Raw genomic sequence first — 27,581 nt, 5'->3', positions numbered from 1 at the left:
TATATATAAGGATTAAAAAGTGTAAATTTTCATACATAATTACGATTATTTGCATCTTTTTTCCCCTTTCGTGGTACTTTTAAGTCTGCATTAACCAAAACAAAATGTCTAAAGTAAACAGTCATCCAGTGAAATCTTTCAACGTCAAAAAAGTTGAAACCAGAGGCATAGCTTGCTTAGACAATTATTGGGTTTCAAGATCAACAAAGTCCAAAGAACTTTTAAGGAAAACCAAAATTTTATTATCTGATCAATAATAGCTAAAATTATGGTTTCAATTTTCTTGTTTTTATAGCTATTTATATCTTTGTGCAAGAGGTTCTAGAGCATCTGGAAGATAACAAGAATGTTTTTACAGATACTTCTTAGAGTTTGAACTAAGACTGAGAAATTTGATCAAATGTGTTATACGTTTTGGGTGTTTTTTCCAGTATTTTTTTTTTCTTTCATTTTCCGTCTTTAAGGAATGAACATTACATCTTAGTTAGCACACTCGAATAATGTAAAACTTTGGCATTTTTGAATTTTTAAAACGATTACTTCAGCAGTAAGTTAACCAAACCTGCTACGGTGATCCTCTACTAATTATTACATTTTGCACGAAATTAAATAAAAAGCAATGAAAAACTAACAGTGAATCATACTGATTGTTTTAGGTCACTTTACACAGATGATATGGAGAGATTCAGAAGAATTTGGAATAGGTGAAGAGGGCCAAACAGGTCTAAATTTCTACGTCGTTGCAGAGTACAGCCCACCTGGAAATATGGATGGAGGATATGAAGATAATGTGCAAAGACCACGTGAGTATATAGGGAGTTAATGAGAGGATAAGAGGCAAAAGGAACAATTTTCCTCATTGGTTAAAAACCCCTTTATGTACTGAAAAACCCAATCTTAAAAAATAAAAGCATTTAATGCTTTTATTCAGCATGTAAATGAACAGTTTTAAAGCTTTAATTTCCATGAATTAACTCCACACAAGTGGCATTAATCAGTCGATGTGAATCGCTCGAGATTTAAATTCGTAGACATGATTCTTTTTTAGATTAAAAATATCTCATAACGGTTTGAAGAAAAACAATAAATTGAAATAACATTTTGCAATAGTCTAAAATTTATGAAAAATTGAAATCTAAAAAACATTTCTGTACAAAAGTCTCTCAAAGTCATGAGGCTATTTATCTTATCCAAATCTAAATACTTTCTTTCAGGCAGACCACCAATCTCGTGCATAAAAGAAATTGGAAATAATGAGTATTTTGATATGTTGAAGGATGCGTTAAAGAAATACAAAATAGAAGACTTGTTTGAGGATAATGATGAACCTTGTGTTATTCCTACAAGAAATCACACCAAAGTATCAACCGATAGAAAAAAGGGTGGAACAGTAGTATCAGGGGGCTCTCTCGTAGGTTCTACGGGTACAACAGGTACGCGAACATTGACATCATTAATGAAGTATTCAGGATTACCATTCCATTTAGAAAAGTAAATGCTTACAAAAAATTTATAGTTTAATGCTAATTCAGTGCAAATTACGACTATTTTAGTGAATTTTGCTCTGCTTTGGAATTGTCACACACTCTGCAGCAATAAAAACTAAGAGTTTTCCATATGCAGTTTTCCATATAAAAAAAGTGAAAAAGTTTAAAATAAATATTGCAATAATGGGTTTTAAAATGTTTTTACAATGTTCTTCCAAAACAGGGCCTTAACCAGATCGAAATTGTTACCGAAGCTCAAATTGCATAAGTGCTACCGACGTCAAGTGCCTCGTTTGCCTCATTGTAATTACATCCCTTGTGATTTTTTGTTTGCTGTGTTAAAACTTTCATTTTAAATCAATTATTTGTAATTCACGATTGCTCTAACAACTATTTGAGTGCAAAGTACAAGTTAGTGAAGTTATGTACATGCACGATATTACATTTGATAATTTTTATTCCTCAAAATTAGAACAATATTTCTCAGCACTGAGATAATGATTGCCTTTTTTTATGAATAAAAATCTTTAAGGTTCTTGACCTACGTTTTTAAGGCTAAAATATAAGCGTCCACAGTGTCTGCTGTATATAATAGTAGAAAAACAAAAATATTTGCTGGGCACCATATGAGTTCTTTGTAGCCAATTTTATAAAATAATGTCAAGTCTATTGTAGTTAGATTTATTCTATTGGTATTTCGTAATAATTTCAACCCAAAACTCTTGTTTCAATTCATACGTCAAACTTTTCATGATGGTGAGTTTAGTGCCATCAAATAGCTATAGGTTTTGCTTTCGATACATCCGGCACATGAAAAGTTTGTCATCTTTTCATCGGAAATGGGCTTCAAAGTCCCCCATGACAAAAATTTCTTTTTCACTTTTTCTTATTAAAAAATACTATGCTTTTTATCAAGTCAACATTAGAGCATTTATTTAAACTCGTTCCATATTTCACAGAACTTAATAGCATGTGTAATTTTGTCGTTACGTACTTACGCTACAAATTTAATTGTTTTTATTGCAAATTTGCATGATCGTTCTTAAAATTAATATTTACGTATATTTCAGTCTATGATAGCAGTTTGGCGTAATGCAGCTTGCCCGAAGGCCAGAGTTTACCGAAATTTTTTTCTTATTTGAGTGATTTCTATAAATAATACTGTATTATTTTTTTAATTCATACGAGCTTTCTTTAAACGAGATGAACTGAATATCATAACTAACGATTTTATTTAAATTTAAAATTAGATGTAAAGAGATTTAGCTAAATACTCCTGATGCTATAAAATCATCAAAATCTCACTTTGTTTATCCTTAATTTTATGTTAAGAGAAAAATCCAAATCCAAACGGCAAAGAAAGCCAAACAACAAACCCAAACGACAATCTTATTCTGGTCAATACAGTAAGTGAGCCTGGTGTGCCAACAAATCAGAATCCTGAAGTTGTACTTGGTCAACCAAACCAATTCCCTCAGACAAACCCAAATCTTGTGTTCCTACCACATGGTCTTTCTTTCCCACAAACAGAAAATATACAACCTACTGAAGCCACTAAGCCTGCGTTGGAAGTCAACTCTCGCCCTCTGGCATCCATAAACAGTAGTTCTATCAACTCAATGACGTCTTTAAATGGTACTTCCATCAACTCAACATCATCACATTTTTCAAAAAAGAAGCAAGTATCTTCTTTTGTACTTCCTCGGCATTAAAAGATGGGAGGGCAACAGTAGACAAGCACTAGATTAGCATTTCTTATCTATATATCATGAAGCAAAGTAACAGACAATTGCTTCCATTCTCAACATCATTATGGAAATCTATTTTGACCGAAGAATAAGATACTTATAGTTCTCAAATTTTTCATGTTAATGGCGATTGCAATACCACAATGAAGTTTGTTGCCAGCCTGTTCTTTTTCAGTTCTTTGCAAAAACTTAGTTGTTTCTTTTTTATAGAGAATAAATTCATTGATTGTATTTCAAGTCATTGAACATTTAAGCACATGACGTAGTATTTCAAAAATGGCTGGCTTCGCTCTAACTTAAATGCGTTGCTAATCCTTCAAACAATAAAATAACGATTTGGTAGCAATTAAAATTTTGATGCCATTCAATTGCAAAAGACACGATTTCAATGTTAAAAGCAATAGCAACAAATATGTAAAAACTTTTACTACCTCTTTCTAATAAAGATGAAATAGTAGCTATGCTCTAATTGGTTATTAGTTAATTTTGATTTAGCTATAAAAAAGAAATTAAAAGGGGAAACGCAAAATAAAAACCTGCAAATTGGATGCCAAGCATTCGTATAAGGTTTGACCAAACTTCTTAAAGTTTTGTTAGCTTCAACAAACATTAGCAATATTTTAACAAACAGGGTGTATAATACATTGTGTATAAAAAAACTGAACTGTCACAAAAAAGTTGCTAAAATCATCGGCACGTAAGATTTACAAAAACGTTTGGAAGAATTAGTTAGTTGGAATTCCAATGGTTCATCTGACAGTAAAATTGCCTCTGTAAAATAAATTTGCATATTTTAACCCTATGTGTTCCAATTGCTTTTTGGCTTTCTCATGTTTGGGCACTTGCTTTTTCGAAGGTTTTTTCGGTAACTCAATTCTCATTCTAAAATGGTTATAATTTGTGACAATTTTTCTGTCATATGAGCCAATGGACGTCCTACTATCTATTTTACAAAAGGCTTTTGCAGATTTTGTTCGCTGATGACTTACGCAAAGTTGACTCATGAGAACTAAAATATATAACTTATATGACTTTCACCAATTTTACTTTTGGGATATTCACATCAGAGCATTGAAAAGCTAAAATTAGAAATTACTGAATGAATATGTACAAACTTATGAATAATAAGGATTACCAATAAAGCTACTTCGAAGCAAATTATAAATAATTATTTAATTGTCAATAAAAATGAAAAATACACCAATTTCTGCTGTAGTGTTAATGGTTCAATGTAAAACACTTTGTGCGTGCAAAAAAGACAGTTTTGTAGATAACTACGCGACCCAAACGTATTGGCTGAGCATATTAATACGTTAAAATAAGAAAAACATGTAGATAGACGGCAAATTTATGTAGCTATTGAAAGTTGATTGTCCAGCCTCGTTATGGTGCAAACGCTATTCTATTAGAAACAGGTTTACCAGGCTCTGAATTGTAACAGGTAATTAAGTGCAAGTATTCGAAGTGCAAGATTGCTAATCCATTTACAAGAATCGAAAGAAAATATTGATAAAATTGCTTATTTATTTTTTATTGAAAAATTGTTAAAATTTTTTACCTCCTACCCCCCTAAAATACAAGCAGAATTATTCCTTTAAAAGCTTCACATGTTTGTTTGACACAGCTGTGATGACTAAATGAAACATTTAAAAGTCAATCGACTTAGATTTAATACAACACTATAGATCTCAACGTCATTTTCTTGTTAGCTCTTAAATATACAAAATAAGCTCCCTCTCTACCAAATTTTTTGCTTTCTTCACAAAACAAAAACAAAAAGTTTTTCCAAATATCCGCACCACTAAAACGAGAAATTGCTTGACAAGCACGAGCTCAAAGTGTGAGTGTTACCTCACGATTTTGAGTTTCTCTGAACTTTCACGAGAGTCTCTCTAACTCAATAAGAGCAAAAAATATTTTTTGTAATTCTTTTATAAAATAACCTTTTAAAAACAGCATTGAAAAGAGAAATTAATTGGTTTTAATGACATATTATTTATATATTATTTATAATTTCACGCGCAAACCCATTGATTTCTGTTAAACTATTAGTACATAGCTACATATCAAAAGTTTCGCAAATCACGCAACCTGCAACAGTTTTAAGAGACAAAACTTCCCGTGTTTCTAGAAACACGGATTTTTTGAGCATCCAAGCAATCAGAGCTGGTATTTTTGTTCGAAGACGATGAGAATTAAGAATTACATCCGAAACATTACAAGGAACATCACAGATGCGAAACATCGCGAAACATCACAGATTCGACATTGCAATTTATTGTCTTGGTTACACCTTAAATTTGAGTCTACAAGATGTCTTTTTTGGATTATGTTTTATTATACATTTTATAAAATTTACAGTCTGGTCAAAGATTTATCAAACTCTCTTATGGACTCTTGGTACTACGGCCATGAAATCACAACTTCCAGGTGTCAGTTTTAAAAAAAATTAAAAAATCTTAATTCAGATTTCTTGGTAATATATGTCATTTCCAAATCATTACTAAACATTTCACGAAATTTTGTATGCAACACCTTCAAACATTTGTTTTTACTTGCTTTGAAATTAAGGCGTTATTATGAAGTTATATCGAGGGAAGCTAAGAGTATTTTAAAGGAAAATATTGTAGACAAGGGACGATTACAAACGATCAACAGACTGTTGGAATAAAAACTGTGAATAATCAAAGAATTGAACTCACAAGTGTTAGATTTGTGTGAAGTAAACGACATCGAACAGGAAATCGACGAGGCTGAGGACGTGATATCACACACGCTTGACATTCAAAGACATTGAAAGGATGGAATCGCAAATGAACTGGCAGGTCCTGAGCCAATTGCTAATATACGATCGCAGAGTATCGAAGATACGAGCAATGCAAATACGAATACGACTGATATAGTTCAAGAATTTTCAGAATATTTGAATAATTGATAAGTTTTGTGGACTCTTTCAAGGTGGCGGCTCATGAAAATCCGCAATTGCTATCGATATGCTATGGAAATTTTACAAGAGTAGTTTGGTAAAACGCATTATCACCTCTCACATGGACGAGCTGTTGAAAATTCTAAGTTGTACGAGCGACCGAGCATCGTCATTGCGTAATGTTTTCGACAAAGTAAGTGTAAATGTCAGGGATTTAGCCTTACTAGGTGTGTCGGCTGATCAATATGGGAGCCTACTTACTCCAATTATTGTGAATAATCTACCTAGTAATATAAATTTGGAGATTGCAAGAAAGGCTTATAGAGAGGTGTAGCAGATTGACGAATTACCTAGAACTATTGTAGTCAAACTGGAAGCGAGGGAGGCAAGTGAAGCAAATAAGACAACCAAGGACAATTTGGGCCGATATAGAGCTCCAAAACTTCCAGATACCACGAATTCAATATGCTTACTGCAATGGGAAGCACTTCTCAGCAGCATGTAAAAGTTTTGTTGATGCGAAAGAAAGAAAGAATATTTTGAGAAAGTCGGGGAGGTGCTTTGTGTGCTTAAAAAGAAGTCATATGTCAAAAAACTGTAACTCTACGAAAAATTGTAGGCATTGTAGCAATCGACATATCAATCCATCTGTGAAAAGGTACACATGTAGTGAAGGTGAAATTAGAAGATAACATATCAAAGGGACATGATGTGCAAGCCAATGTTACAACAACAAGCACAAGTATAAAGAGCAAACAGTACTTCTGCAGTCTGCCCGAGCAATTGCCTCAATAAAAATGGTAACTGGTTTACCTCTGTTCGAGTGCTGTTTGATAATGGCACTCGGAGGAGCTACGTCACCAAAAAATTACGATTATAATTATTTCTGAAGACCATCAAGAAAGAGAAACTGAAGCTTAATACTTTTGGAGAAACAAGGTACAAGTCATAGGACTGTGACATTGTCAATTTAAAATTAAAGAAACCTGGATGCGGTGAGTCAATAAGTATTAACGCTTTAAGTTGTCTTGTTATTTGTACACCTTTGCCAACAAACTTTGAGGTAAATTTCCCTCATTTTAAAAGATTAGAGCTCGTAGATGATTGAAAGAATCCAAGGGGCTCAATTGATTTACTAATTGGATCGGATTATTATTGGGCAATTTTGAATGGGGAGATATTATAAGGAAAGAATGCTCGCGGTCCTACAGCTATTAGAAGTAAATTGGGATGGCTACTTTCGGATCCGATGGATGGCACTGTAAGCAATCTTACCGTACATGAAAATTTGACTTATGCTCCACAGACTGAAATAAAACCAAGAAACTAAAACGAAGTCGAACTGATAACAACTTTAAAAACGCTTTGGGATACGGAGACAATTGGAATTAATGAAATCCCTAACGAAGATAAGGCAAGTTCTTCTTAGCAAATGTAACGTTTGACAATGTGTGAAGTCGTATTGCCATGGGGAGAGGGTCGTCCAGAACAGCATTATCTTTTGTGTTTACATCGTTTAACATCGGCCCTACAAAGAAGATTGAAAGAAAGCACGTTGTTGAAGAAGAAGAGTTGTTGAGGGAGTACGAAAACATAATATTAGAAAAGTTGCAAAGCGGTATTATTGAAAGAGTTGTTCCCTTTGATTCAACCCTAGCTGAGACTGAAACAAATGTGCATTACATGCCGCATCATGGCGTTGTGCGTAAGGACAAGAACACAACTAAACTACAAGTAGTTTAAGATGGGTCAGCAAAGGAAAACCCTGACGATTTGTCAATAAACGATTGCTTAGATCAAGGACCAAATTTCATTCCAAAGTTATTTGACGTATTAGTTAAATTCATGTCTCATCCCGTCGCTCACATGGCTGACATCGAAAAACGTTTTTGATGATCGGCATTAGTGAATCGGACAGAGATATGTTACGACTTCTTTCATTAAGTGACCCAGAAAACCAGAAAGTATCGTGTTTTCTATTCACGAGATTAGTGTTTGGTCTCTGTCCCTCATCAGCAATTTTGGGTTTTATAATCCCACGGCACCTAAACTCCTACAAGAATGTTTATCACAAATTAATTAAGTTGATCGAGGACTCCTTCTATGTTGAGGATATGATATCGGGTGCAGAAAATGCGACAAGTGCGTTCGGCGTTTATAAGGTTTCAAAGAGTATCTTGGAAGGAAATTTTAATTTACGCAAATGGAGCTCTAATTCGAAGGAGTTTATCGATCATACATTGGACAATGCTGATATAAAAACGAAGATGGAAGTGGAATGCAAATCGATCGTAGAAGAAGACCAAACATATATGAAAACGGCCGTGGGAATCGATAGTCGCGAGAAAGGGGATAACGTTGTGACTGTACTTGGAGTGAAATTGAATTGTGAATATGACGAACTATGCTTCGAGTTGTGTAACGTAATTGATTACGCTAAAACACCTCCAGCGTGCCCTTCAAGGAGAAGCTTTTGAAAAATGGAATTCTTCGATGCATGAACTCTTATCGTTGAATGCTGTTAGAATTCCTAGATGTTACTTTGATGAACGTCTACGGCTGGTTGTGACACAATTACATGCCTTTAGTGATGCCTCCGGCAAAGCGTATGCCACAGTAATATATGCAAGAACCACGCACGAGTTTTGGGAATGTTCAAGTTCGATTTAGTGTCTCCAAGACTCGAGTAGCACCCGTGAAAACGCAAACAATACCTCGGCTTGAACTTCTTGGAGCAAGAATTTTTGCACGTTTGGTAAACACGGTGATGAAATCGCTGCCAAGTAACATTTCAATTTATTATTGGGTCGATTCGATGACTGCATGTGCTTTGTTGGATCAAACATGAGAAGGTCTAAAATCAGTATGTCGGTAACCGTATAAAGGAAATTAGGTGATTAACCAACTGAGAAACTGGCGATATTTTCCAGGATGTGAAAACCCGGCTGACCTACCATCGCGTGGGATATCTGGATCTCAGTTAGCATCGAGTCAATTATAGTGGAACGATCCGTCGTTCCTGTTGTTACCGGTAGCGGAATGGCCCGTGTGCCCGAAAACGACAAATATTGGCACTGAAGCTTCGTGGAGCTCAGTGGAGCATGCGCTTACAGCTACACATAACGATACAGACATTTAATTCGATATTTCGAAGAAGATTAATTGTGAACGCTTTAGCAGGCTGAACCGTTTATTACGATTTACAGCGTACGTATTGAGATTTATTTGCAACTTGAAGAACAAAGAACGAAAACCGCTGTCACGAATCGAAGAACTGATGTCAAAAGAAATTACGAAAGCCGAAAAAATTTGGGGAAATCCGCTCAGTTGTTGGCGTTTCTGAAGGAAATAACATTCATAAAGAGTAAGCAATACGGTACGCCACCATTGCTCGTCAATCAATTTAGCTTATTTCTTGATGAGCAAGGCATCCTAAGATCTAAATGAAGGGTAAACGAGGCAGCACTGCCATTTTTAACCAAGACTTCAGTAAAGTTACCGTCAAAGAATTGGTATACAGAATTAGTCATACGAGATACACACGAAAGAATCAAACATACTGGTGTTCGAAATGCGCTTGCAACAATTAGGGAACGATTTTGGATTAGCCGAGGGGGAGAAGCAGTTAAGAAGTCGCTGCAACATTGTGCAGATTGTCAAAAGGTCGAAGGACTTCTCTATCGTGTCCCAAATGAATCCGATTTACCTGATTACCCCATTTTCCCATACCGGATTAGATTTTGCAGGTCCTTTATAAGTAAAGGTTTAAAATCCCGTAGAAGATTCAATTTCGAAAACCGCTTCTGACAAGGTCTGGGTGTTGCTATTGACATGTGCAATTACAAGGGCACCTCATTTAGAACTCGTTCGAGGACTAGATGTTCAACTATTTTTGCTAGCCATTAGAAGACTCGTAAGTCGAAGAGGTCTTCCAGCTACTTTCATTTCGGATAACGCAAAAATATTTAAGTGTGCGGGAAGAGAATTACAAGGAATAACAAGATAACAAGAGGTTCTTCGTTATTTAGCAGGCAATCATATCACTTGAGAATTCATTATTGACAGAGCTCCACGGTGGGGAGGTTTCTGAGAAAGAATGGTGAAAACAGTGAAGCTCGAAAGTCCATTGGAAGATAGGCAGTAACCTTTGATAAGTTGGTTACAATTTTGACAGAAATCGAATCCATAATCAACGTTCGACTCATCACATATGTGTACGATGACCAAGAATCGTTATCATACGCGCTATCGCCATCTCATTTAATTTATGACCGAATGATTACTACGATGCAAACTGCAGGCAATTTGAGATCGTTAGTACTAAGCACACACTTACTCGAAGAGCAAAACCTCAAAGAAATGTTCTTCAGCAGTTTAGCAAGCAATGGTGACAAGATTATTTGCTTAATCTTCGTGGGAACTCCTCCGTAAGAAGGAAGCCGAACACTTTGATCAATCATGAGATCAAACAAGGAGATATGGTGCTATTAAAATCCGATTCTTCTGCTGGAAATTTTTGGCAGTTAGCAAGAATTGAAGAACTTATAGTCAGCTGGAATGTCGTTACTATCAACAGTCAGGGTAAACCATCTATATTAAGAAGTGTAATACAGCATTTAGTCCGATTGGAAATCTTAGCAAACGTTCGAGAAACTCAAAGTGAGACCATTGTCGAAGCGAGTATATGTTCACATCAAGCAGCTGTTGTTGCTGGATAATTACAGCGAAGAAAGAGCACAAAAACATTAACGGTGTAGTTTGATTCACCAGGATAATCAAACTAAACTAGGGGAGTGTTAAGAACAGTTTATTATTTCATTGTTTGGTTGTGCCACGTGAAACTTGCGTGAGACATATTAATGGGAAACGAGACAGGGGGGCGATGTAAAAATATAGAAGATAGTGTGGCCTAAGCTTAAGAACGAAAAGCAATACAAACGAATTTGACGAATAAAGTACGATTTAATTCACGATTTATTACACCTATTCTAAATTAGACTTGTAAACCTCAAGAGTTCATCAATGATGATATTCGCCTGTGTACCCGTAGAACCTACGAGAGAGAACCGTTTGATACTCCAGTTTCACCCTAAATTTGTTTGTTTTGGTTAATACTTCGGAATATGTTTGACTGTTTGAGATAATGTATTTAGATCCATGAGATGAGAAATAATGTAGAGACCCGTGTAGAGAAATATTTTCGAGGTTTTACTTTTTTCTTTATTTTTTGAGGTTTAGTCATTGTAATGTTTTTCTTTAAACTACTATGAATTACTTGTTAACTTCGAAAAATATTTGCGTCTCTACGCTTTTAAATCTCATACGGCTCGTGTCGACGTTTAAATACAACTTGTGGAGTAGCTAAAAAATACAACTTGCTCAACTTTTTGTGCTCTTAAGTTATCTGGAAAAATGTACTGGAAGAGAAAAAACATTCTCCTCGGAAACTTAGATTATATGCATTCCAGAACGACAGTTGAGCTGTATAGTCGCATAATTAAATTTCCATTGTAAACATCTTCTATAAGATTTTTAAAATATCAAGTGTTACACCTTCGACTTTTCAAAAAAACGCTACAAACAAATACATGAAAACAATGCTTGAAAAATAAATTTCAGCTGTAACCATGATCTGCTTTTGTAGTTACTATAAAAACTTTACTTCAGGTCATGTGATTTTATCTAGCCCTATACTGTGTACTTCTTGTGGAGTTAAAATAAATAGTAGCATTGATTAACAACAACAGTATATAGCTAATCAAATGAAAACCGATTTCTTAATCAGGTTACACAATCCTGATAAGCAAAAATTTGGTGTATTCAAACTTTCCAGACATGTCAGAAACTACTGATGTAATTCAAATAAAACATTCTTTTGTCTTAAATACTAATGTTATTCGAATAAAATATTCGAACAACAAATGCCTCTTATAGTTTAATTTTATGGTAAAATTAAAACCTTATTTTGCCATTGCAATCAAAATGGAGATGGTAAAAATGGAGAATAGGGAAGACGAAAATCATAAAAAATTTTTATACCTAATTTCCTCATTGCCAGTCAAACCAAATAAGTTAAATTAAATACTTTACAAACCTGATGTGAAAGTGTAAAGAAATAGCACAACGCCGATGACTCTGAAAACGATGAGAGATTTCATTGTAATAGTTGTTGATTTTATTGTTTTCGAAGTCAACTAACTTGTTCTTTGAAATGTAGTATTGATGTTTAATCAATAGACTTAAGAGTGACAGGTTACTTTTTGTTGTCAAATCTGTTGTCAGTGATTGGTTAGATATAAGTGTCTTACCGGAATAAATGACAACAATGTTGCCATTGCGGCTAGTTTTACCAAATTATATTATCATTTACTTTTATCAAATTATAATATAATTAGATTATATGGTAGCTTTTTGCCGATTTTTGCTGCTAGTAGAAGTAGCTATTGTTGAGGCTACATTGACACTCCTTGCTATTTTTGCTTTGACTCACAACAGCGCTACTGAAATGTTTTTCATCAAAAATTTTGAGTTAATTTTTACCCATTTAGGATGTTCTCATAATCAAAATTTTGAAACTTTGTTTTTATGTATTCTGATAAATCGTAATTGATCCAACGATCTTCTTCAAACAATTAACTTTTTCATTCCTATGAAGTCATTCAGTATTTCCAATTTCGAGAAACAAAATACCCATCAACTTGTTGTATCGAACATAGAAAGCATATTTCCTGGCGATGGCTTTAGAATGGAACAATCAAAACGTATTGTTTTTACTACAGTGTGTAAAAAATATGACTCCAATAACATGCATATAACTTAAGTTAAGTTTTTATTACAGAACTTTATCTTACTGTACGTAGAATTCTTTTACAAATCAAATACAATACACGTTTACGCTAAAGAAAAAGTTGCCACAGTTAAACAATAAAAGGGGCTTTGTTCTACATATCAATATGATTGCACACAACGATTCCAATATCTATTTCTTATAATAAAATACCCAGAAAATACACGTGTTCAATGGAGCCTTTTCATGGTATCATTGCGTGCACACTGCACGCTTGACGAGTTGTTTGCCACCTGCAAACGCATTTCAATTTTTATTGAGGAAAAAATTAAAGTATTAAAAATGTTTGAATATATGAATAAAAATTTCATCGTCAAAAGCCAAATTATTTTGAGCTATTGACGTTGATTAAAGCAAAAACTCGTCTATCTTTTACTTAGCTACCCAGAATTTTAAATTTAATTGTTCTATTTTGTCGCTTTGCAAGGGATAATGTTGCAGTTATTTTTACACATTATAAAAACAGCGCGTTTTGATTGGCTTGTTTCAAGAAAACGTCACTGCTGTGGTCTCAATTATACATGAACTTGCAGATCGCTAAAAATTGTCAAAAACTATAAGGCTTATAGTTATAAAATAAAACCAATAATTGTTTTGAAATAAAACCGAAATATTACTATTAAAACTTAAATTTAAGTTTATAAGATGTCCTGTCCTTTTTCGGATTATCTATTTTACCCAATGAAATTGTCGTCTAGTCAAAATAGCTGCCAATTTAGTAAAACTAACCATAATAACAGGTCTATGAATGAACGTTATCCATTCCGTCACATTTGCTTGAGAACTAATAATTACAAACACTGTTTTTGCTAAACACTTCAATACTGTTTGTTAGCGTTAACTTTAGAACTTTTAGAGAATTGTCTTTTGTTCGGGTAGGAAACTCTTAACTAGCCAATCACTGGCAACAGATTTTACAACTATAAACAACCTGCTGCTCTTAAGTTCACTGATTAAACATCAATGTCACATTTCAAAGAAAAGTTAGATGTGTCTTTGAAAGCAATCAAATCAACAACTAATACAATGAATTATATCGTTCTTTTTACACTGATTGGTGTTTTACTATTTGTTCACACTTTCACATCAGGTATGAAAAGTATTTAATTTTATGTGTTTGGTTTGATTCGCAAAGACGAATTTAAGTATAATAACTTTTTGTGGTTATCGTCTTCATTATTTTCCATTTTTACCATGTAGCTACATCAATGTAGACTTTTTTTGGCAGAATAACTCAGCATAAATCGACACAACGTGTAAAATAGCAGCTCGATACTTTCCAAGTGCAATTTGGGAAACTTTGGGCAATTAGTAAAAATTGAATAAAGAGAACCATCAGAGGCATTTTTTGTGTATCAAGGAGACAAAAGAATATTTTAAGTAAATAACATTGATGGTTTTTGTTATGTCTGGAGAGTTTAAATACATCAAATATTTAAGTCGATTGTGTTTACATTAGGAAATTGATTATTATTTTATGGTCAGGGCCGGATTAATCATATAGCAGAAGCAGCCTTGCCGCAAGCCCGCGGTTTTTTGGGCTCCGCTTACTTGTAGAAAAAACGACAAAATTTTTGGACCTAGAACGACGATACTATATGTATCAATGAAACATATTGCATATTCCGTATTGTGAAATCTTTACGTAGTTATGTCATATAATATATAAACTATAAAGTAACATACCAGTAAAGTTGATGCATAATTTTTATGAATTAATATATACAGATAACATATGTAAATATTTGACGACTGGCATAGCGTTGCAACTGATATTGGAGATGGAGTTTACATTCAGCATTTTTACTACAAATCTTATAAGAAGCTATTTTCATTTATTGTCGTCAGACAATTCATGGTTATTGATAACCCTACAGTTTATTATCTGCCTCTATATCCCTTTTAAAATCTTTTCATTATCTTAGTATTGTCACAAAAGTGTCATTTCACCGCCCGAACTGCACAGTCCGACATTTTAGACATCGCAACAAAAGACAGTTATCGCTTAAATCTTTTAGAGTGTCAGCGCTTTGTTATTTTCGCCTTTGTAGCGGAACTAAGTGACATTTTTTATGAAATAAATATAAAGATTTTTAAACGCTCTCTGATTTTGAACTAACCTTAAAGAAATTCGTGAATTTAGCATTTTATTATTACCTATTACTCAGTTTAACGTACTGCATTGAAAATGACATGTTGATAATTAGCGAGTTTGTTTTAAAAAATTGTGTCAGCACAACAAACATTTGCAATTGCAAAGCTTCTCCAAAATGACATTTGATAAAAGATATGTTGCACCTTTACATGTGAAATATTACATGTCGAGTTTGTCGAATCAGTCGCATCATTTCATGAGTATGATTTTCACCGTTTACAAAATCTGCTATTTATCATGTTTCTTGTAATTGTCAAATTATTTGTATAATTCTTAACATAAAACGTTTAATAGGGCTATGAATATATGAACAACACCAAGGTTTCCGACAGAAATTTCTTATCTTTACTACTACATTTTGCCAGAGCATGTCTAGAAGTATAAAAAGATGAACAAGATATATGTGAATGGTTAATTTATATAGGTATTGTAATTAAAGCAGGCTCAAAATTAGCATATACTTTCACGCAAGAAGATTCTTCTTCGTTTTTATGATTTTTAACCATCAGGGTGTGAAAGATTCTTATTCTGTATTTTTTTACCTTTTTTTACCTGCTTCACTCAATTTTAATTATAATTAGTTGAATTTATTTTGTGTGAGAGAATGACTCTTATAAAATGTCCATTTGTTTGTTTGAGAAGAAATTTGTATAAGTGTTTCCAGCTGTCAAATTACGTGAAATGTGGATTGATGCTTCCACATCCCTTTTTATGATGTTGCTTCTCTATCACAAAGACAAAAAAATAACGTGTTTTCACACTAAAACTACAAACAAATTTTATGCAGTATTTTTTGGCATTTTCAAAGCCTTATCGACTGCTGATTTTGTTAACTTCTAACTTTTAAAAAAATTTGTTAACTAGTTTGTTAAATTTTCGTCTCTTTATAGGCATGGAAAAATTAAAAAAATGGGATAGCGAAGAGTTTAAAGACAGTTGCATTGCTTTTCATAATTTTTTAAGAGTTGTTCATAACTCACCACCAATAAAATGGGACCATAATCTGGAGGAGAAGAGTAAAGCCTGGGCTGGCCAACTAATGATCCTTCAAGTAATATGGCAATACCACTTCATCACTACATTCTTTTAGAGGGAATATTTCAAACCCACATAGGGCTTTTGCATTTTTGAAGCTTGCCTTTTAACGTCTCCCCTAGTCTGAACAACCTAGTAACGCTACTGGAAGATATGCAATGAAAAAATTAAAATTAAGATCAACATTTTAGACGCTAGAGCATCCACCAGCTGGCAAATATGGTTCGAATATATATCGTTCCTCAACGATTAACGATATTGACTTGCTTTGCTTGAAGGCTGTCGCATTATGGTATAAAGAAATAAATGATTATGATTTTAGTAATCCAACATATTCAAAAAAAACAGGTTAGTTATAAGTAGATTATGTTCTTATAACTATATATATATATATATATATAAGGAGTCCTTTAGGGATTAAAAATCATACATTTTGCTACACGTATAGGATTATTTTATTTTTTTGTACTAAAGTTCGTAGTCTTTTTAAGTCTGAAAAAAACAAAACTTCTGAAGCAAGCAATAGAAAATTGTAATTAGTCACAGGAGAGGAAACAAACCATTAAATTTTGTGTCGAACGTATCTTATTACGCTCGTGACAGCCATTGTATTTTCTTACCAATACTGAAAAAAGCCTAAAATGGCTATCCGTAATTGAATGTATAACACCAAAATGACTAGCAAAGTGGATCAACCGTTATAATCTTCATACTTCAGTGATAGACAAGCAGGGCTCACTTTCCCTTCGTTTTGATTAGCTTAAGTAGCTACAGCATTTTGATGAGTGGTATAGATGTAGAAATTAGGATGGAGGCGATAACTGGTTACACTACCTATATTAATACCAAACTATGCAAAATCTTATCCCAGAAATACGGAAAATCGTTCTGGAGGGACTCAATCTAGAGTTGAAAATTGAAAGTTTTTAATTTTAGAAAGCGATTACTTCAGAAAGTTAACGGAAGCTGTTCCTGCGGCCCTCTAACTATCAGTAGTTTTTGCATAAAATTCAATTGATGCAAAAGAGAATTACAGTAACACTATCGTGTACTGTGAATCGTGTTTTTTGTGGTATCCAGGTCACTTTACACAGATGATATGGAGGGATTCAGAAAAATTTGGAGTGGGTGAAGAGGGCCAAACAGGTCAAAATTTCTACGCTGTTGCAGAGTACGACCCACCTGGAAATGTAGATGGAGGGTACGAAGATAATGTGCAAAGACCACGTGAGTATGTAAAGAGTGTTAATGAGAGGATAAGGGGAAAAACGAACAATTTGCCTACTTGGTTAAAAACCCCTGTGTGTAGTATTGTACTGAACATTGAAAAAACATTTCGGAAAAAAATAACTGCATCCATTGTTTTTACTCAGCCTGTAAAAGAACAATTTCAAAGCTATTATTTCAATAAATTACCTCCACACAAATGGTATTAATTAGTCGAGACGAACCGCAGAAGAATTAAATTTGTATATACATAATTGTATTTTAGATTGTAGAATAACTCAATTTCTGAAAATGGTTTAAAGAAAAAAAGTCAAACTGAAAAATCAACAAAAAATGAAGAAAAATATAACCTCAACGATATTTCTCTGCTAGAGTCTCTCAACTGTATTTCTGTACAAGGGTTATTAAAATAGTAGACTCTTGGAAAAAGTTCTCTAAAAGAAGATCTGCTTTGAATAAGCTAAGGATGTTTGGTTCTTGTAAGTACTTTAATCAGTTTGATGTTCTTTGGTATAGCTATCTAGCTACTAATGAAATTTTTGAAAATGCAAAAATTCTTATTTGTGAAAGAACCGTTGCTAAAAGTATTTCAAAACATACCTGCGCACAAAAGTAAACAAAAAAAAACAATGATAATTTTATCATCATGAATCAAAATATGGACGGTGTTGTTCAAGCTATCTTAGTTTCAAACAATTTGGTATAAGCACTAGCCAACGCGAGATAATTATAATATGAACTCTTTGCGCTTATGCATTTCACTTTCTACGTTTTGTTACAACATTTATACCTTTGTGAATTAGCTTGCTAAGTTCATATTTGTTCTTTCTGCAAATTTACGAAATGCCCAAACGCAAAAAAATCCAAGTTTTAATGTTCTTGCGTTTGACAGCTCTTGCCCCAAATTACTCAAAGTTTTCACAGCTTGTACAATTTGTCACAGTTTTCGCAGTCCATATTGTGATTAAATTGTTTTTCCGATTATTATTTTTTGTGTACAATGCCTGTTTTGAAGGACTTTTAACATGAATTTTCAAACATTTCATTACCAGATGTACTAGAGAACATTAAAGTAACTTACAAGAACTGAACATCGTTTGCTTACTCAACGCGCGTCTTGTTTTAGAGAACGTTTTCCATGCAAGAGTCTACTTTTTTAATACCCTTGTATATTTCATACATATACTTTTTTTTAGGCAAACAACCAACCTCGTGCATAAGTAAAATTGGAAAACATCATTATTTTGATATGTTAAAGGATGAGCTAAAGAAACACAAAATAAAAATCTTATTTGAGGAGAGTGACAAACCTTGCGTTATTCCCACAAAAAATCATACCAAAGTATCCACCCATACAAATAAGGGTGAAACAGGAGTACCAGGGGGCTCTCTCGTCGGTTCTACGGGTACAAAAGGTAGGCAAACATCATTATTAATGAAGTGCTGACTTTTGAGGTTTACAAGCTCAAATTAGAATAGACAAGTAAAAAAAATATGTTTATAAATTGCGAATGAAAGAATTCTATAAAAAGATTGACGCAGTTAAATAATTTTTTTATTCAGTGCAAATTACGATTATCTTAATTTGGCACTGTTTTGGAATTATTATCTATTCTCCAGCAATAAGAATTTAGACTTTTTTATGTGTCAGTCAACTATCGTTATGATGGACACCCGCTGGAAATGGGTTTTAAATTGCTCTAACAATGTAAACAGGGCGTTGCCAGATATAAATTGTTACCGAAACACAAATGTCCAAATGTGCTACTTATCGATGTCTTGTGCCTTTTTGCCTCATAGATTATGTTATATACGGTCCTGGCAAATTTCTGTTTCAAAAATTTGCCTTTTCGTTTCAAAAGGCTCATTTGAAATTAAAAACGCAACAATATTTCTCATTAGTACATGCAAAGATAATGCATTTATGTTTTTTTTGTTTGTTAGTTTAGTGAACAAAAGATGCCTCTAAGCAACCGTCAAATAATAGTAGAACGACAAAAATCTTTACTGGAGACAACAAATCCTTTAGCGGTCGTTTATAGCAAGATTTATTTAACACATATTTCATAGTAGTTTCAGTCAGAAACTCTTTTTAAATTTCATACGTTGAATTTTTAAAGATAATTTTTGATGAGTTTAGTTCCATCATATTATGTTTTGTTCTCTGTACATTTGGTACCCGAAAGTTTGTCATCTGAAATGACCCTTAATAAAGTCTCCCATTACACAATTTTGTTATTCTCTTTAAACAACTCCTGATCTCCTTAAATTGTCATTGAATTTTTTTAATCATAATACTCGCATAATCGTTAGCAAAATTTTTTAAAAAATTTATCATGCCAACATTAAAGCCGGCTTTTACGTCCAGTCTTTCCCTATTTTAAATAACTTGAAAGCATGTGCTATTTCGTGGTTTCGCTATAAATGTGTCGAAAATTTATGATCGTCATCAAAATTTATGATATTATTGTAGGAATATAATAATATGCTAACTAAAATAGCTTGTTGTCCGTAATGCAGCTTGCCCGAAGGCAAGAGCTTAACATATATATTTCTTATTTGAGTTATTTCTTTATATCGTATTATTTCTTTAACTCATACGAGCTTTCTTTAACCGAGATGAACTGAATAACATAACTAACGATTTTATTTAAATTTATAATTACATGTAAAGAGATTTAGCTAAATACTCATGATGCTATAAAATGATCTAAATCTCACTTTTGTTTATCCTTAATTTTATATGTTAAGAGAAAAATCCAAATCCAAACGGCAAAGAAAGCCAAACAACAAACCCAAACGACAATCTTATTCTGGTCAATACAGTAAGTGAGCCTGGTGTGCCAACAAATCAGAATCCTGAAGTTGTACTTGGTCAACCAAACCAATTCCCTCAGACAAACCCAAATCTTGTGTTCCTACCACATGGTCTTTCTTTCCCACAAACAGAAAATATACAACCTACTGAAGCCACTAAGCCTGCGTTGGAAGTCAACTCTCGCCCTCTGGCATCCATAAACAGTAGTTCTATCAACTCAATGACGTCTTTAAATGGTACTTCCATCAACTCAACATCATCACATTTTTCAAAAAAGAAGCAAGTATCTTCTTTTGTACTTCCTCGGCATTAAAAGATGGGAGGGCAACAGTAGACAAGCACTAGATTAGCATTTCTTATCTATATATCATGAAGCAAAGTAACAGACAATTGCTTCCATTCTCAACATCATTATGGAAATCTATTTTGACCGAAGAATAAGATACTTATAGTTCTCAAATTTTTCATGTTAATGGCGATTGCAATACCACAATGAAGTTTGTTGCCAGCCTGTTCTTTTTCAGTTTTTTTTGAAAAACTTAGTTGTTTCTTTTTTACAGAGAATAAATTCATTGATTGTATTTCAAGTCATTGAACATTTAAGCACATGACGTAGTATTTCAAAAATGGCTGGCTTCGCTCTAACTTAAATGCGTTGCTAATCCTTCATACAATAAAATAACGATTTGGTAGCAATTAAATTTTGCTGCCATTCAATTGCAAAAGACACGATTTCAATGTTAAAAGCAATAGCTACAAATATGTAGAAACTTTTACTAACTCTTTCTAATAAAGAGAAATAGTAGCGATCTTCTAATTGGTTATTAGTTAATTTTGATTTAGCTATAAAAAAGAAATTAAAAGGGGAAACGCAAAATAAACCTGCAAATTGGATGCCAAGCATTCGTATAAGGTTTGGCCAAGCTTCTTAAAGTTTTGTTAGCTTTAACAAACATGAGCAATATTTTAACAAACAGGGTGTATAATACATTGTGTATAAAAAAACTGAACTGTCACAAAAAAGTTGCTAAAATGATCGGCACGTAAGATTTACCAAAACGTTTGGAGGAAATAGTTAGTTGGAATTCCAATGGTTCATCTGACAGTAAAATTGCCTCTGTAAAATAAATTTTAGGATGAAAATTGTGTTGTCAGGAAGAACTTTTACCCCAGCTTGCGCATAAAAATAACACTGCCAAGAAGAAATTACAACCCATAGAGTTAAAATATGGCAAATGCTGTTGAAGGTAGCAAAGTTTTACGAAATTTGGCTTATATAGCTACGTACGCGAACGCTAATCTTTCATATTGCCGGTTATTTTGTCTTCAAATGCCATTTTTCATAAACTTACATTATTCATAAATCTGAGCGTAAATTGATGCAAACATGAATAATTGATAAAGGATTTAAAATATTGGCATTTAAGAAGGAAAAACTCATTATATATCATCCGCGATTTTTATGAGTAGCATTTCCAAACACATTGGCCAAATTTCCAGGAACTTTGTTAACTTGAACAATAATTGCATATTTTAACCCTATGTGTTCCAATTGCTTTTTAGCTTTCTCATGTTTGGGAACTTGCTTTTTCAAAGGTCTTCTCGGTAATTCAATTCTCATTATAAAATGGTTATAGTTTGTGACAATTTTTCTGTCATATGAGCCAATGGACGTCCTACTCTCTATTTTACAAAAGGTTTTTGCAGATTTTGTTCGCTGATGACTTACGCAAAATTGACTTGTGAGAACTAAAATATATAACTTATATGACTTTCACCAATTTTATTTTTGGGATATTCACATCAAGAGCCTTGAAAAGCTAAAATTAGAAATTACTGAATGAATATGTACAAACTTATGAATAATAAGGATTACCAATAAAGCTACTTCGAAGCAAATTATAAATAATTATTTAATTGTCAATAAAAATGAAAAATACACCAATTTCTGCTGTAGTGTTAATGGTTCAATGTAAAACACTTTGTGCGTGCAAAAAAGACAGTTTTGTAGATAACTACGCGACCCAAACGTATTGGCTGAGCATATTAATACGTTAAAATAAGAAAAAACATGTAGATGGACGGCAAATTTATGTAGCTATTGAAAGTTGATTGTCCAGCCTCGTTATGGTGCAAACGCTATTCTATTAGAAACAGGTTTACCAGGCTTTGAATTGTAACAGGTAATTAAGTGCAAGTATTCGAAGTGCAAGATTACTATTCCATTTACAAGAATCGAAAGAAAATATTGATAAAATTGCTTATTTATTTTTTATTGAAAAATTGTTAAAATTTTTTTACCTCCTACCCCCCTAAAATACAAGCAGAATTATTCCTTTAAAAGCTTCACATGTTTGTTTGACACAGCTGTGATGACTAAATGAAACATTTAAAAGTCAATCGACTTAGATTTAATACAACACTATAGATCTCAACGTCATTTTCTTGTTAGCTCTTAAATATACAAAATAAGCTCCCTCTCTACCAAATTTTTTGTTTTCTTCACAAAACAAAAACAAAAAGTCTTTCCAAATATCCGCCCCACTAAAACGAGAAATTGCTTGACAAGCACGAGCTCAAAGTGTGAGTGTTACCTCGCGATTTTGAGTTTCTCTGAACTTTCACGAGAGTCTCTCTAACTCAACAAGTGCAAAAAATATTTTTTGTAATTCTTTTATAAAATAGCCTTTTAAAAACAGCATTGAAAAGATAAATTAGTTGGTTTTAATGACATATTTATATATTATTTATAATTTCACGCGCAAACCCATTGATTTCTGTTAAACTATTAGTACATAGCTACATATCAAAAGTTTCGCAAATCACGCAACCTGCAACAGTTTTAAGAGACAAAACTTCCCGTGTTTCTAGAAACACGGATTTTTTGAGCATCCAAGCAATCAGAGCTGGTATTTTTGTTCGAAGACGATGAGGATTAAGAATTACAGCCGAAACATTACAAGGAACATCACAGATTCAAAACATCGCAAAACATCACAGATTTGACATTCCAATTTATTGTCTTGGTTACACCTTAAATTTGAGTCTACAAGATGTCTTTTTGGATTATGTTTTATTATACATTTTATAAAATTTACAGTCTGGTCAAAGATTTATCAAACTCTCTTATGGACTCTTGGTACGACGGCCACGAAATCACAACTTCCAGGGTGTCAGTTTTAAAAAAATTTAAAAAATCTTAATTCAGATTACTTGGGAATATATATCCTTTCCAAATCAATACTAATCATTTCACGAAATTTTGTATGCAACACCTTCAAACATTTGTTTTTACTTGCTTTGAAAATGAGGCGTTATTATGTAGTTATGTCGAGGGAAGCTGTGAGACAAGGGACGATTACAAACGATCAACAGACTGTTGGAATAAAAACTGCGATTAATCAAAGAATTGAACTCACAAGTGTTAGATTTGTGTTAAGTAAACAACATCGAACAGGAAATCGACGAGGCTGAGCACGTGATATCACGCACGCTTGACATTCAAAGACATTGAAAGGATGGCATCGCGAATGAACTGGCAGGTCCTGAGCCAATTAATAATATACGATCGCAGAGTATCGAAGATACGAGCAATGCAAATACGAATCCGACTGATAAAGTTCAAGAATTTGCAGAAAATTTGAATAATTGATAAGTTTTGTGGACTCTTTCAAGCTGGCGGTTCATGAAAATCCGCAATTGCTATCGATATACTATAGAAATTTTACAAGAGTGGTTTGGTAAAACGCAGCGAATTATCACCTCTCACATGGACGAGCTGTTGAAAATTCTAAGTTGTACGAGCGACCGAGCATCGTCATTGCGTAATGTTTTCGACAAAGTAAGTGTAAATGTCAGGGATTTAGCATTACTAGGTGTGTCGGCTGATCAATATGGGAGCCTACTTACTCCAATTATTGTGAATACTCTACCTAGTAATATAAATTTGGAGATTGCAAGAAAGGCTTATTGAGAGGTGTGGCAGATTGACGAATTACCTAGAACTATTGGAGTCAAACTGGAAGCGAGGGAGGCAAGTGAAGCAAATAAGACAACCAAGGACAATTTGGGCCGATATAGAGCTCCAAAACTTCCAGATACCACGAATTCAATATGCTTACTGCAATGGGAAGCACTTCTCAGCAGCATGTAAAAGTTTTGTTGATGCGAAAGAAAGAAAGAATATTTTTGAGAAAGTCGGGGAGGTGCTTTGTGTGCTTAAAAACAAGTCATATGTCAAAAAATTGTAACTCTACGAAAAATTGTAGGCATTGTAGCAATAGACATATCAATCCATCTGTGAAAAGATACACATTAGTGAAGTAAGGTGAAATTAGAAGATAACATATCAAAGGTACATGATGTGCAAGCCAATGTTCCAACAACAAGCACAAGTATAAAGAGCAAACAGTACTTCTGCAGACTGCCCGAGCAATTGCCTCAATGAAAATGGTAACTGGTTTACCCCTGTTCGAGTGTTGTTTGATAATGGCAATCAGAGGAGCTTCGTCACCAAAAAATTACGATTACAATTATTTCTGAAGACCATCAAGAAAGAGAAACTGAAGCTTAATACTTTTGGAGAAACAAGGTACAAGTCACAGGACTGTGACATTGTCAATTTAAAATTAAAGAAACCTGGATGCGGTGAGTCAATAAGTATTAACGCTTTAAGTTATTTTGTTATTTGTACACCTTTGCCAACAAAAGTTGAGGTAAATTTCCTCATTTTTAAAGATTAGAGCTCGTAGATGATTGGAAGAATCCAAGGGGATCGATCGATTTACTAATTGGATCGGATTATTGTTGGGCAATTTTGAATGGGGAGATATTAAAAGGAAAGAATGCTCGCGGTCCTACAGCTATTAGAAGTAAATTGGGATGGCTACTTTCTGATCCCATGGATGGCACTGTAAGCAATCTTACCGTCCATGAAAATTTAACTAATGCTCCACAGATTGAATTAAAACCAAGAAACTGTAATGAAATCAAACTGATAACAACTTTAAAAACGTTTTGGGATACGGAGACAATTAGAATTAATGAAACCCCTAACGAAGATAAGGCAAACCCTTTTTGGCAAATGTAACGTTTGACAATGTGTGAAGTCGTGTTGCCATGGGGGGAGGGTCGTCCAGAACAGCATTATCTTTTGTGTTTACATCGTTTACATTGGCCCTACAAAGAAGATTGAAAGAAAGCACGGAGTTGTTGAGGGAGTACGAAAACATAATATTAAAAAAGTTACAAAGCGGTATTTTTGAAAGAGTAGTTCCATTTGATTCAACCCTAGCTGGGACTGAAACAAATGTGCATTACATGCCGCATCATGTCGTTGTGCGTTAGGACAAGAACGCAACTAAACTACGAGTAGTTTAAGATGGGTCAGCAAAGGAAAACCCTGACGATTTGTCAATAAACGATTGCTTAGATCAAGGACCAAACTTCATTCCAAAGTTATTCGACGTATTACTTAAATTCATGTCTCATCCCGTCGCTCACATGGCTGACATAGAAAAAGCGTTTTTGATGATCGGCATTAGTGAATCGGACAGAGATATGTTACGACTTCTTAGGTTAAGTGACCCAGAAAACCTAGACCCAGAAAACCAGAAAGTATCGTGTTTTCGATTCACGAAATTAGTGTTTGGTCTCTGTCCCTCACAAGCAATTTTGGGTTTTATAATCCCACGGCACCTAAACTCCTACAAGAATGTTTATCACAAATTAATTAAGTTGATCGAGGACTCCTTCTATGTTGAGGATATGATATCGGGTGCAGAAAATGCGACAGGTGCGTTCGGCGTTTATAAGGTTTCAAAGAGTATCTTGGAAGGAAATTTTAATTTACGCAAATGGAGCTCTAATTCGAAGGAGTTTATCGATCATACATCGGACAATGCTGATATAAAAACGAAGATGGAAGAGGAATGCAAATCGATCGTAGAAGAAGACCAAACATATACGAAAACGGCCGTGGAAATCGATAGTCGCGAGAAAGGGGATAACGTTGTGACTGTACTTGGAGTGAAATTGAATTGTGAATATGACGAACTATGCTTCGATTTGTGTAACGTAATTGATTACGCTAAAACACCTCCAGCGTGCCCTTCAAGGAGAAGCTTTTAAAAAATGGAATTCTTCGATGCATGAACTCTAATCGTTGAATGCTGTTAGAATTCATAGATGTTGCTTTGATGAACGTCTACGGCCGGTTGGGACACAATTACATGCCTTTAATGATGCCTCCGGCAAAGCGTATGCCACAGTAATATATGCAAGAACCACGCACGAGTTTTGGGAATGTTCAAGTTCGATTTAGTGTCTCCAAGACTCGAGTAGCACCCGTGAAAACGCAAAAAATACCTCGGCTTGAACTTCTTAGAGCAACAATTTTTGCACGTTTGGTAAGCACAGTGATGAAGTCGCTGCCAAGTAACAATTCAATTTATTATTGGGTCGATTCGATGACTGCATGTGCTTTGTTGGATTTAACATGACAAGGTCTAAAATCAGTATGTCGGTAACCGTATAAAGGAAATTAGGTGCTTAACCAACTGAGAAGACTGGCGATATTGTCCAGGATGTGAAAACCCGGCTGACCTACCATCGCGTGGGATATCTGGATCTCAGTTAGCATCGAGTCAATTATAGTAGAACGGTCCGCCGTTCCTGTTGTTACCGGAAGCGGAATGGCCTGTGTGCCCGACAACGACAAATATTGGTACTGAAGCTTCGGTGGAGCTTGTAAAATCCTCCAGGTGTGACGCATGCGCTTACAGCTACACATAACGATACAGACATTCAAATTGACATTTCGAAAGAGATTAATTGTGAACGCTTTAGCAGGCTGAACCGTTTATTACGAGTTACAGCGTACGTATTGAGATTTATTTGCATCTTGAAGAACAAAGTCACGAATCGAAGAACTGATGTAAAAAGAAATTACGAAAGCCGAAAAAATTTGGGAAATCCGTTCAGTTGTTGGCGTTTTTGAAGGAAATAACATTCATAAAGAGTAAGCAACACGTTACGCCACCGTTGCTCGTCGATCAATTTAGCTTATTTCTTGATGAGCAAGGCATCTTAAGATCTAAAATAAGGGTAAGCGAGGCAGCACTGCCATTTTTAACCAAGACTCCAGTAAAGTTACCGTCAAAGAATTGGTATACAGAATTAGTCATACGAGATACACACGAAAGAATCAAACATACTGGTATTCGAAATACGCTTGCAACAATTAGGGAACGATTTTGGATTAGCCGAGGGGAGAAGCAGTTAAGAAGTCGCTGCAACATTGTGCAGTGTGTCAAAAGGTCGAAGGATTTCTCTATCGTG

General features: G+C 34.1%; 1 protein-coding gene and 1 long non-coding RNA gene across 2 annotated transcripts; one reads left to right on the top strand and one right to left on the bottom strand.

Annotated features, from left to right (window-relative positions):
* Positions 1–219: 219 nt before the first annotated feature.
* LOC124440736 lies at positions 220–12,387 on the bottom strand. Its single transcript, XR_006946733.1, has 2 exons — positions 12,256–12,387; positions 220–758 (listed from the first exon to the last, which is right to left on the bottom strand). It is a non-coding gene; the product is annotated as an uncharacterized LOC124440736 (long non-coding RNA).
* Positions 12,388–13,965: 1,578 nt separating this feature from the next.
* LOC124439708 (cysteine-rich venom protein pseudechetoxin-like) lies at positions 13,966–22,188 on the top strand. The gene is made up of 6 exons (XM_046989989.1): positions 13,966–14,098; positions 16,054–16,214; positions 16,390–16,546; positions 17,279–17,425; positions 18,622–18,840; positions 20,177–22,188. The coding sequence occupies exons 1-6, from the start codon at positions 13,972–13,974 to the stop codon at positions 20,554–20,556; spliced, it is 1,191 nt and encodes a 396-aa protein (XP_046845945.1). The 5' UTR covers positions 13,966–13,971; the 3' UTR covers positions 20,557–22,188.
* The last annotated feature ends 5,393 nt before the right edge of the window (positions 22,189–27,581 follow it).

This window comes from Xenia sp. Carnegie-2017, unplaced genomic scaffold (genome assembly GCF_021976095.1).
Source record: "Xenia sp. Carnegie-2017 unplaced genomic scaffold, XeniaSp_v1 HiC_scaffold_2, whole genome shotgun sequence".
Taxonomy (NCBI): Eukaryota; Metazoa; Cnidaria; class Anthozoa; order Malacalcyonacea; family Xeniidae; genus Xenia; species Xenia sp. Carnegie-2017.
This window is presented reverse-complemented; position numbering and strand designations above follow the sequence as displayed.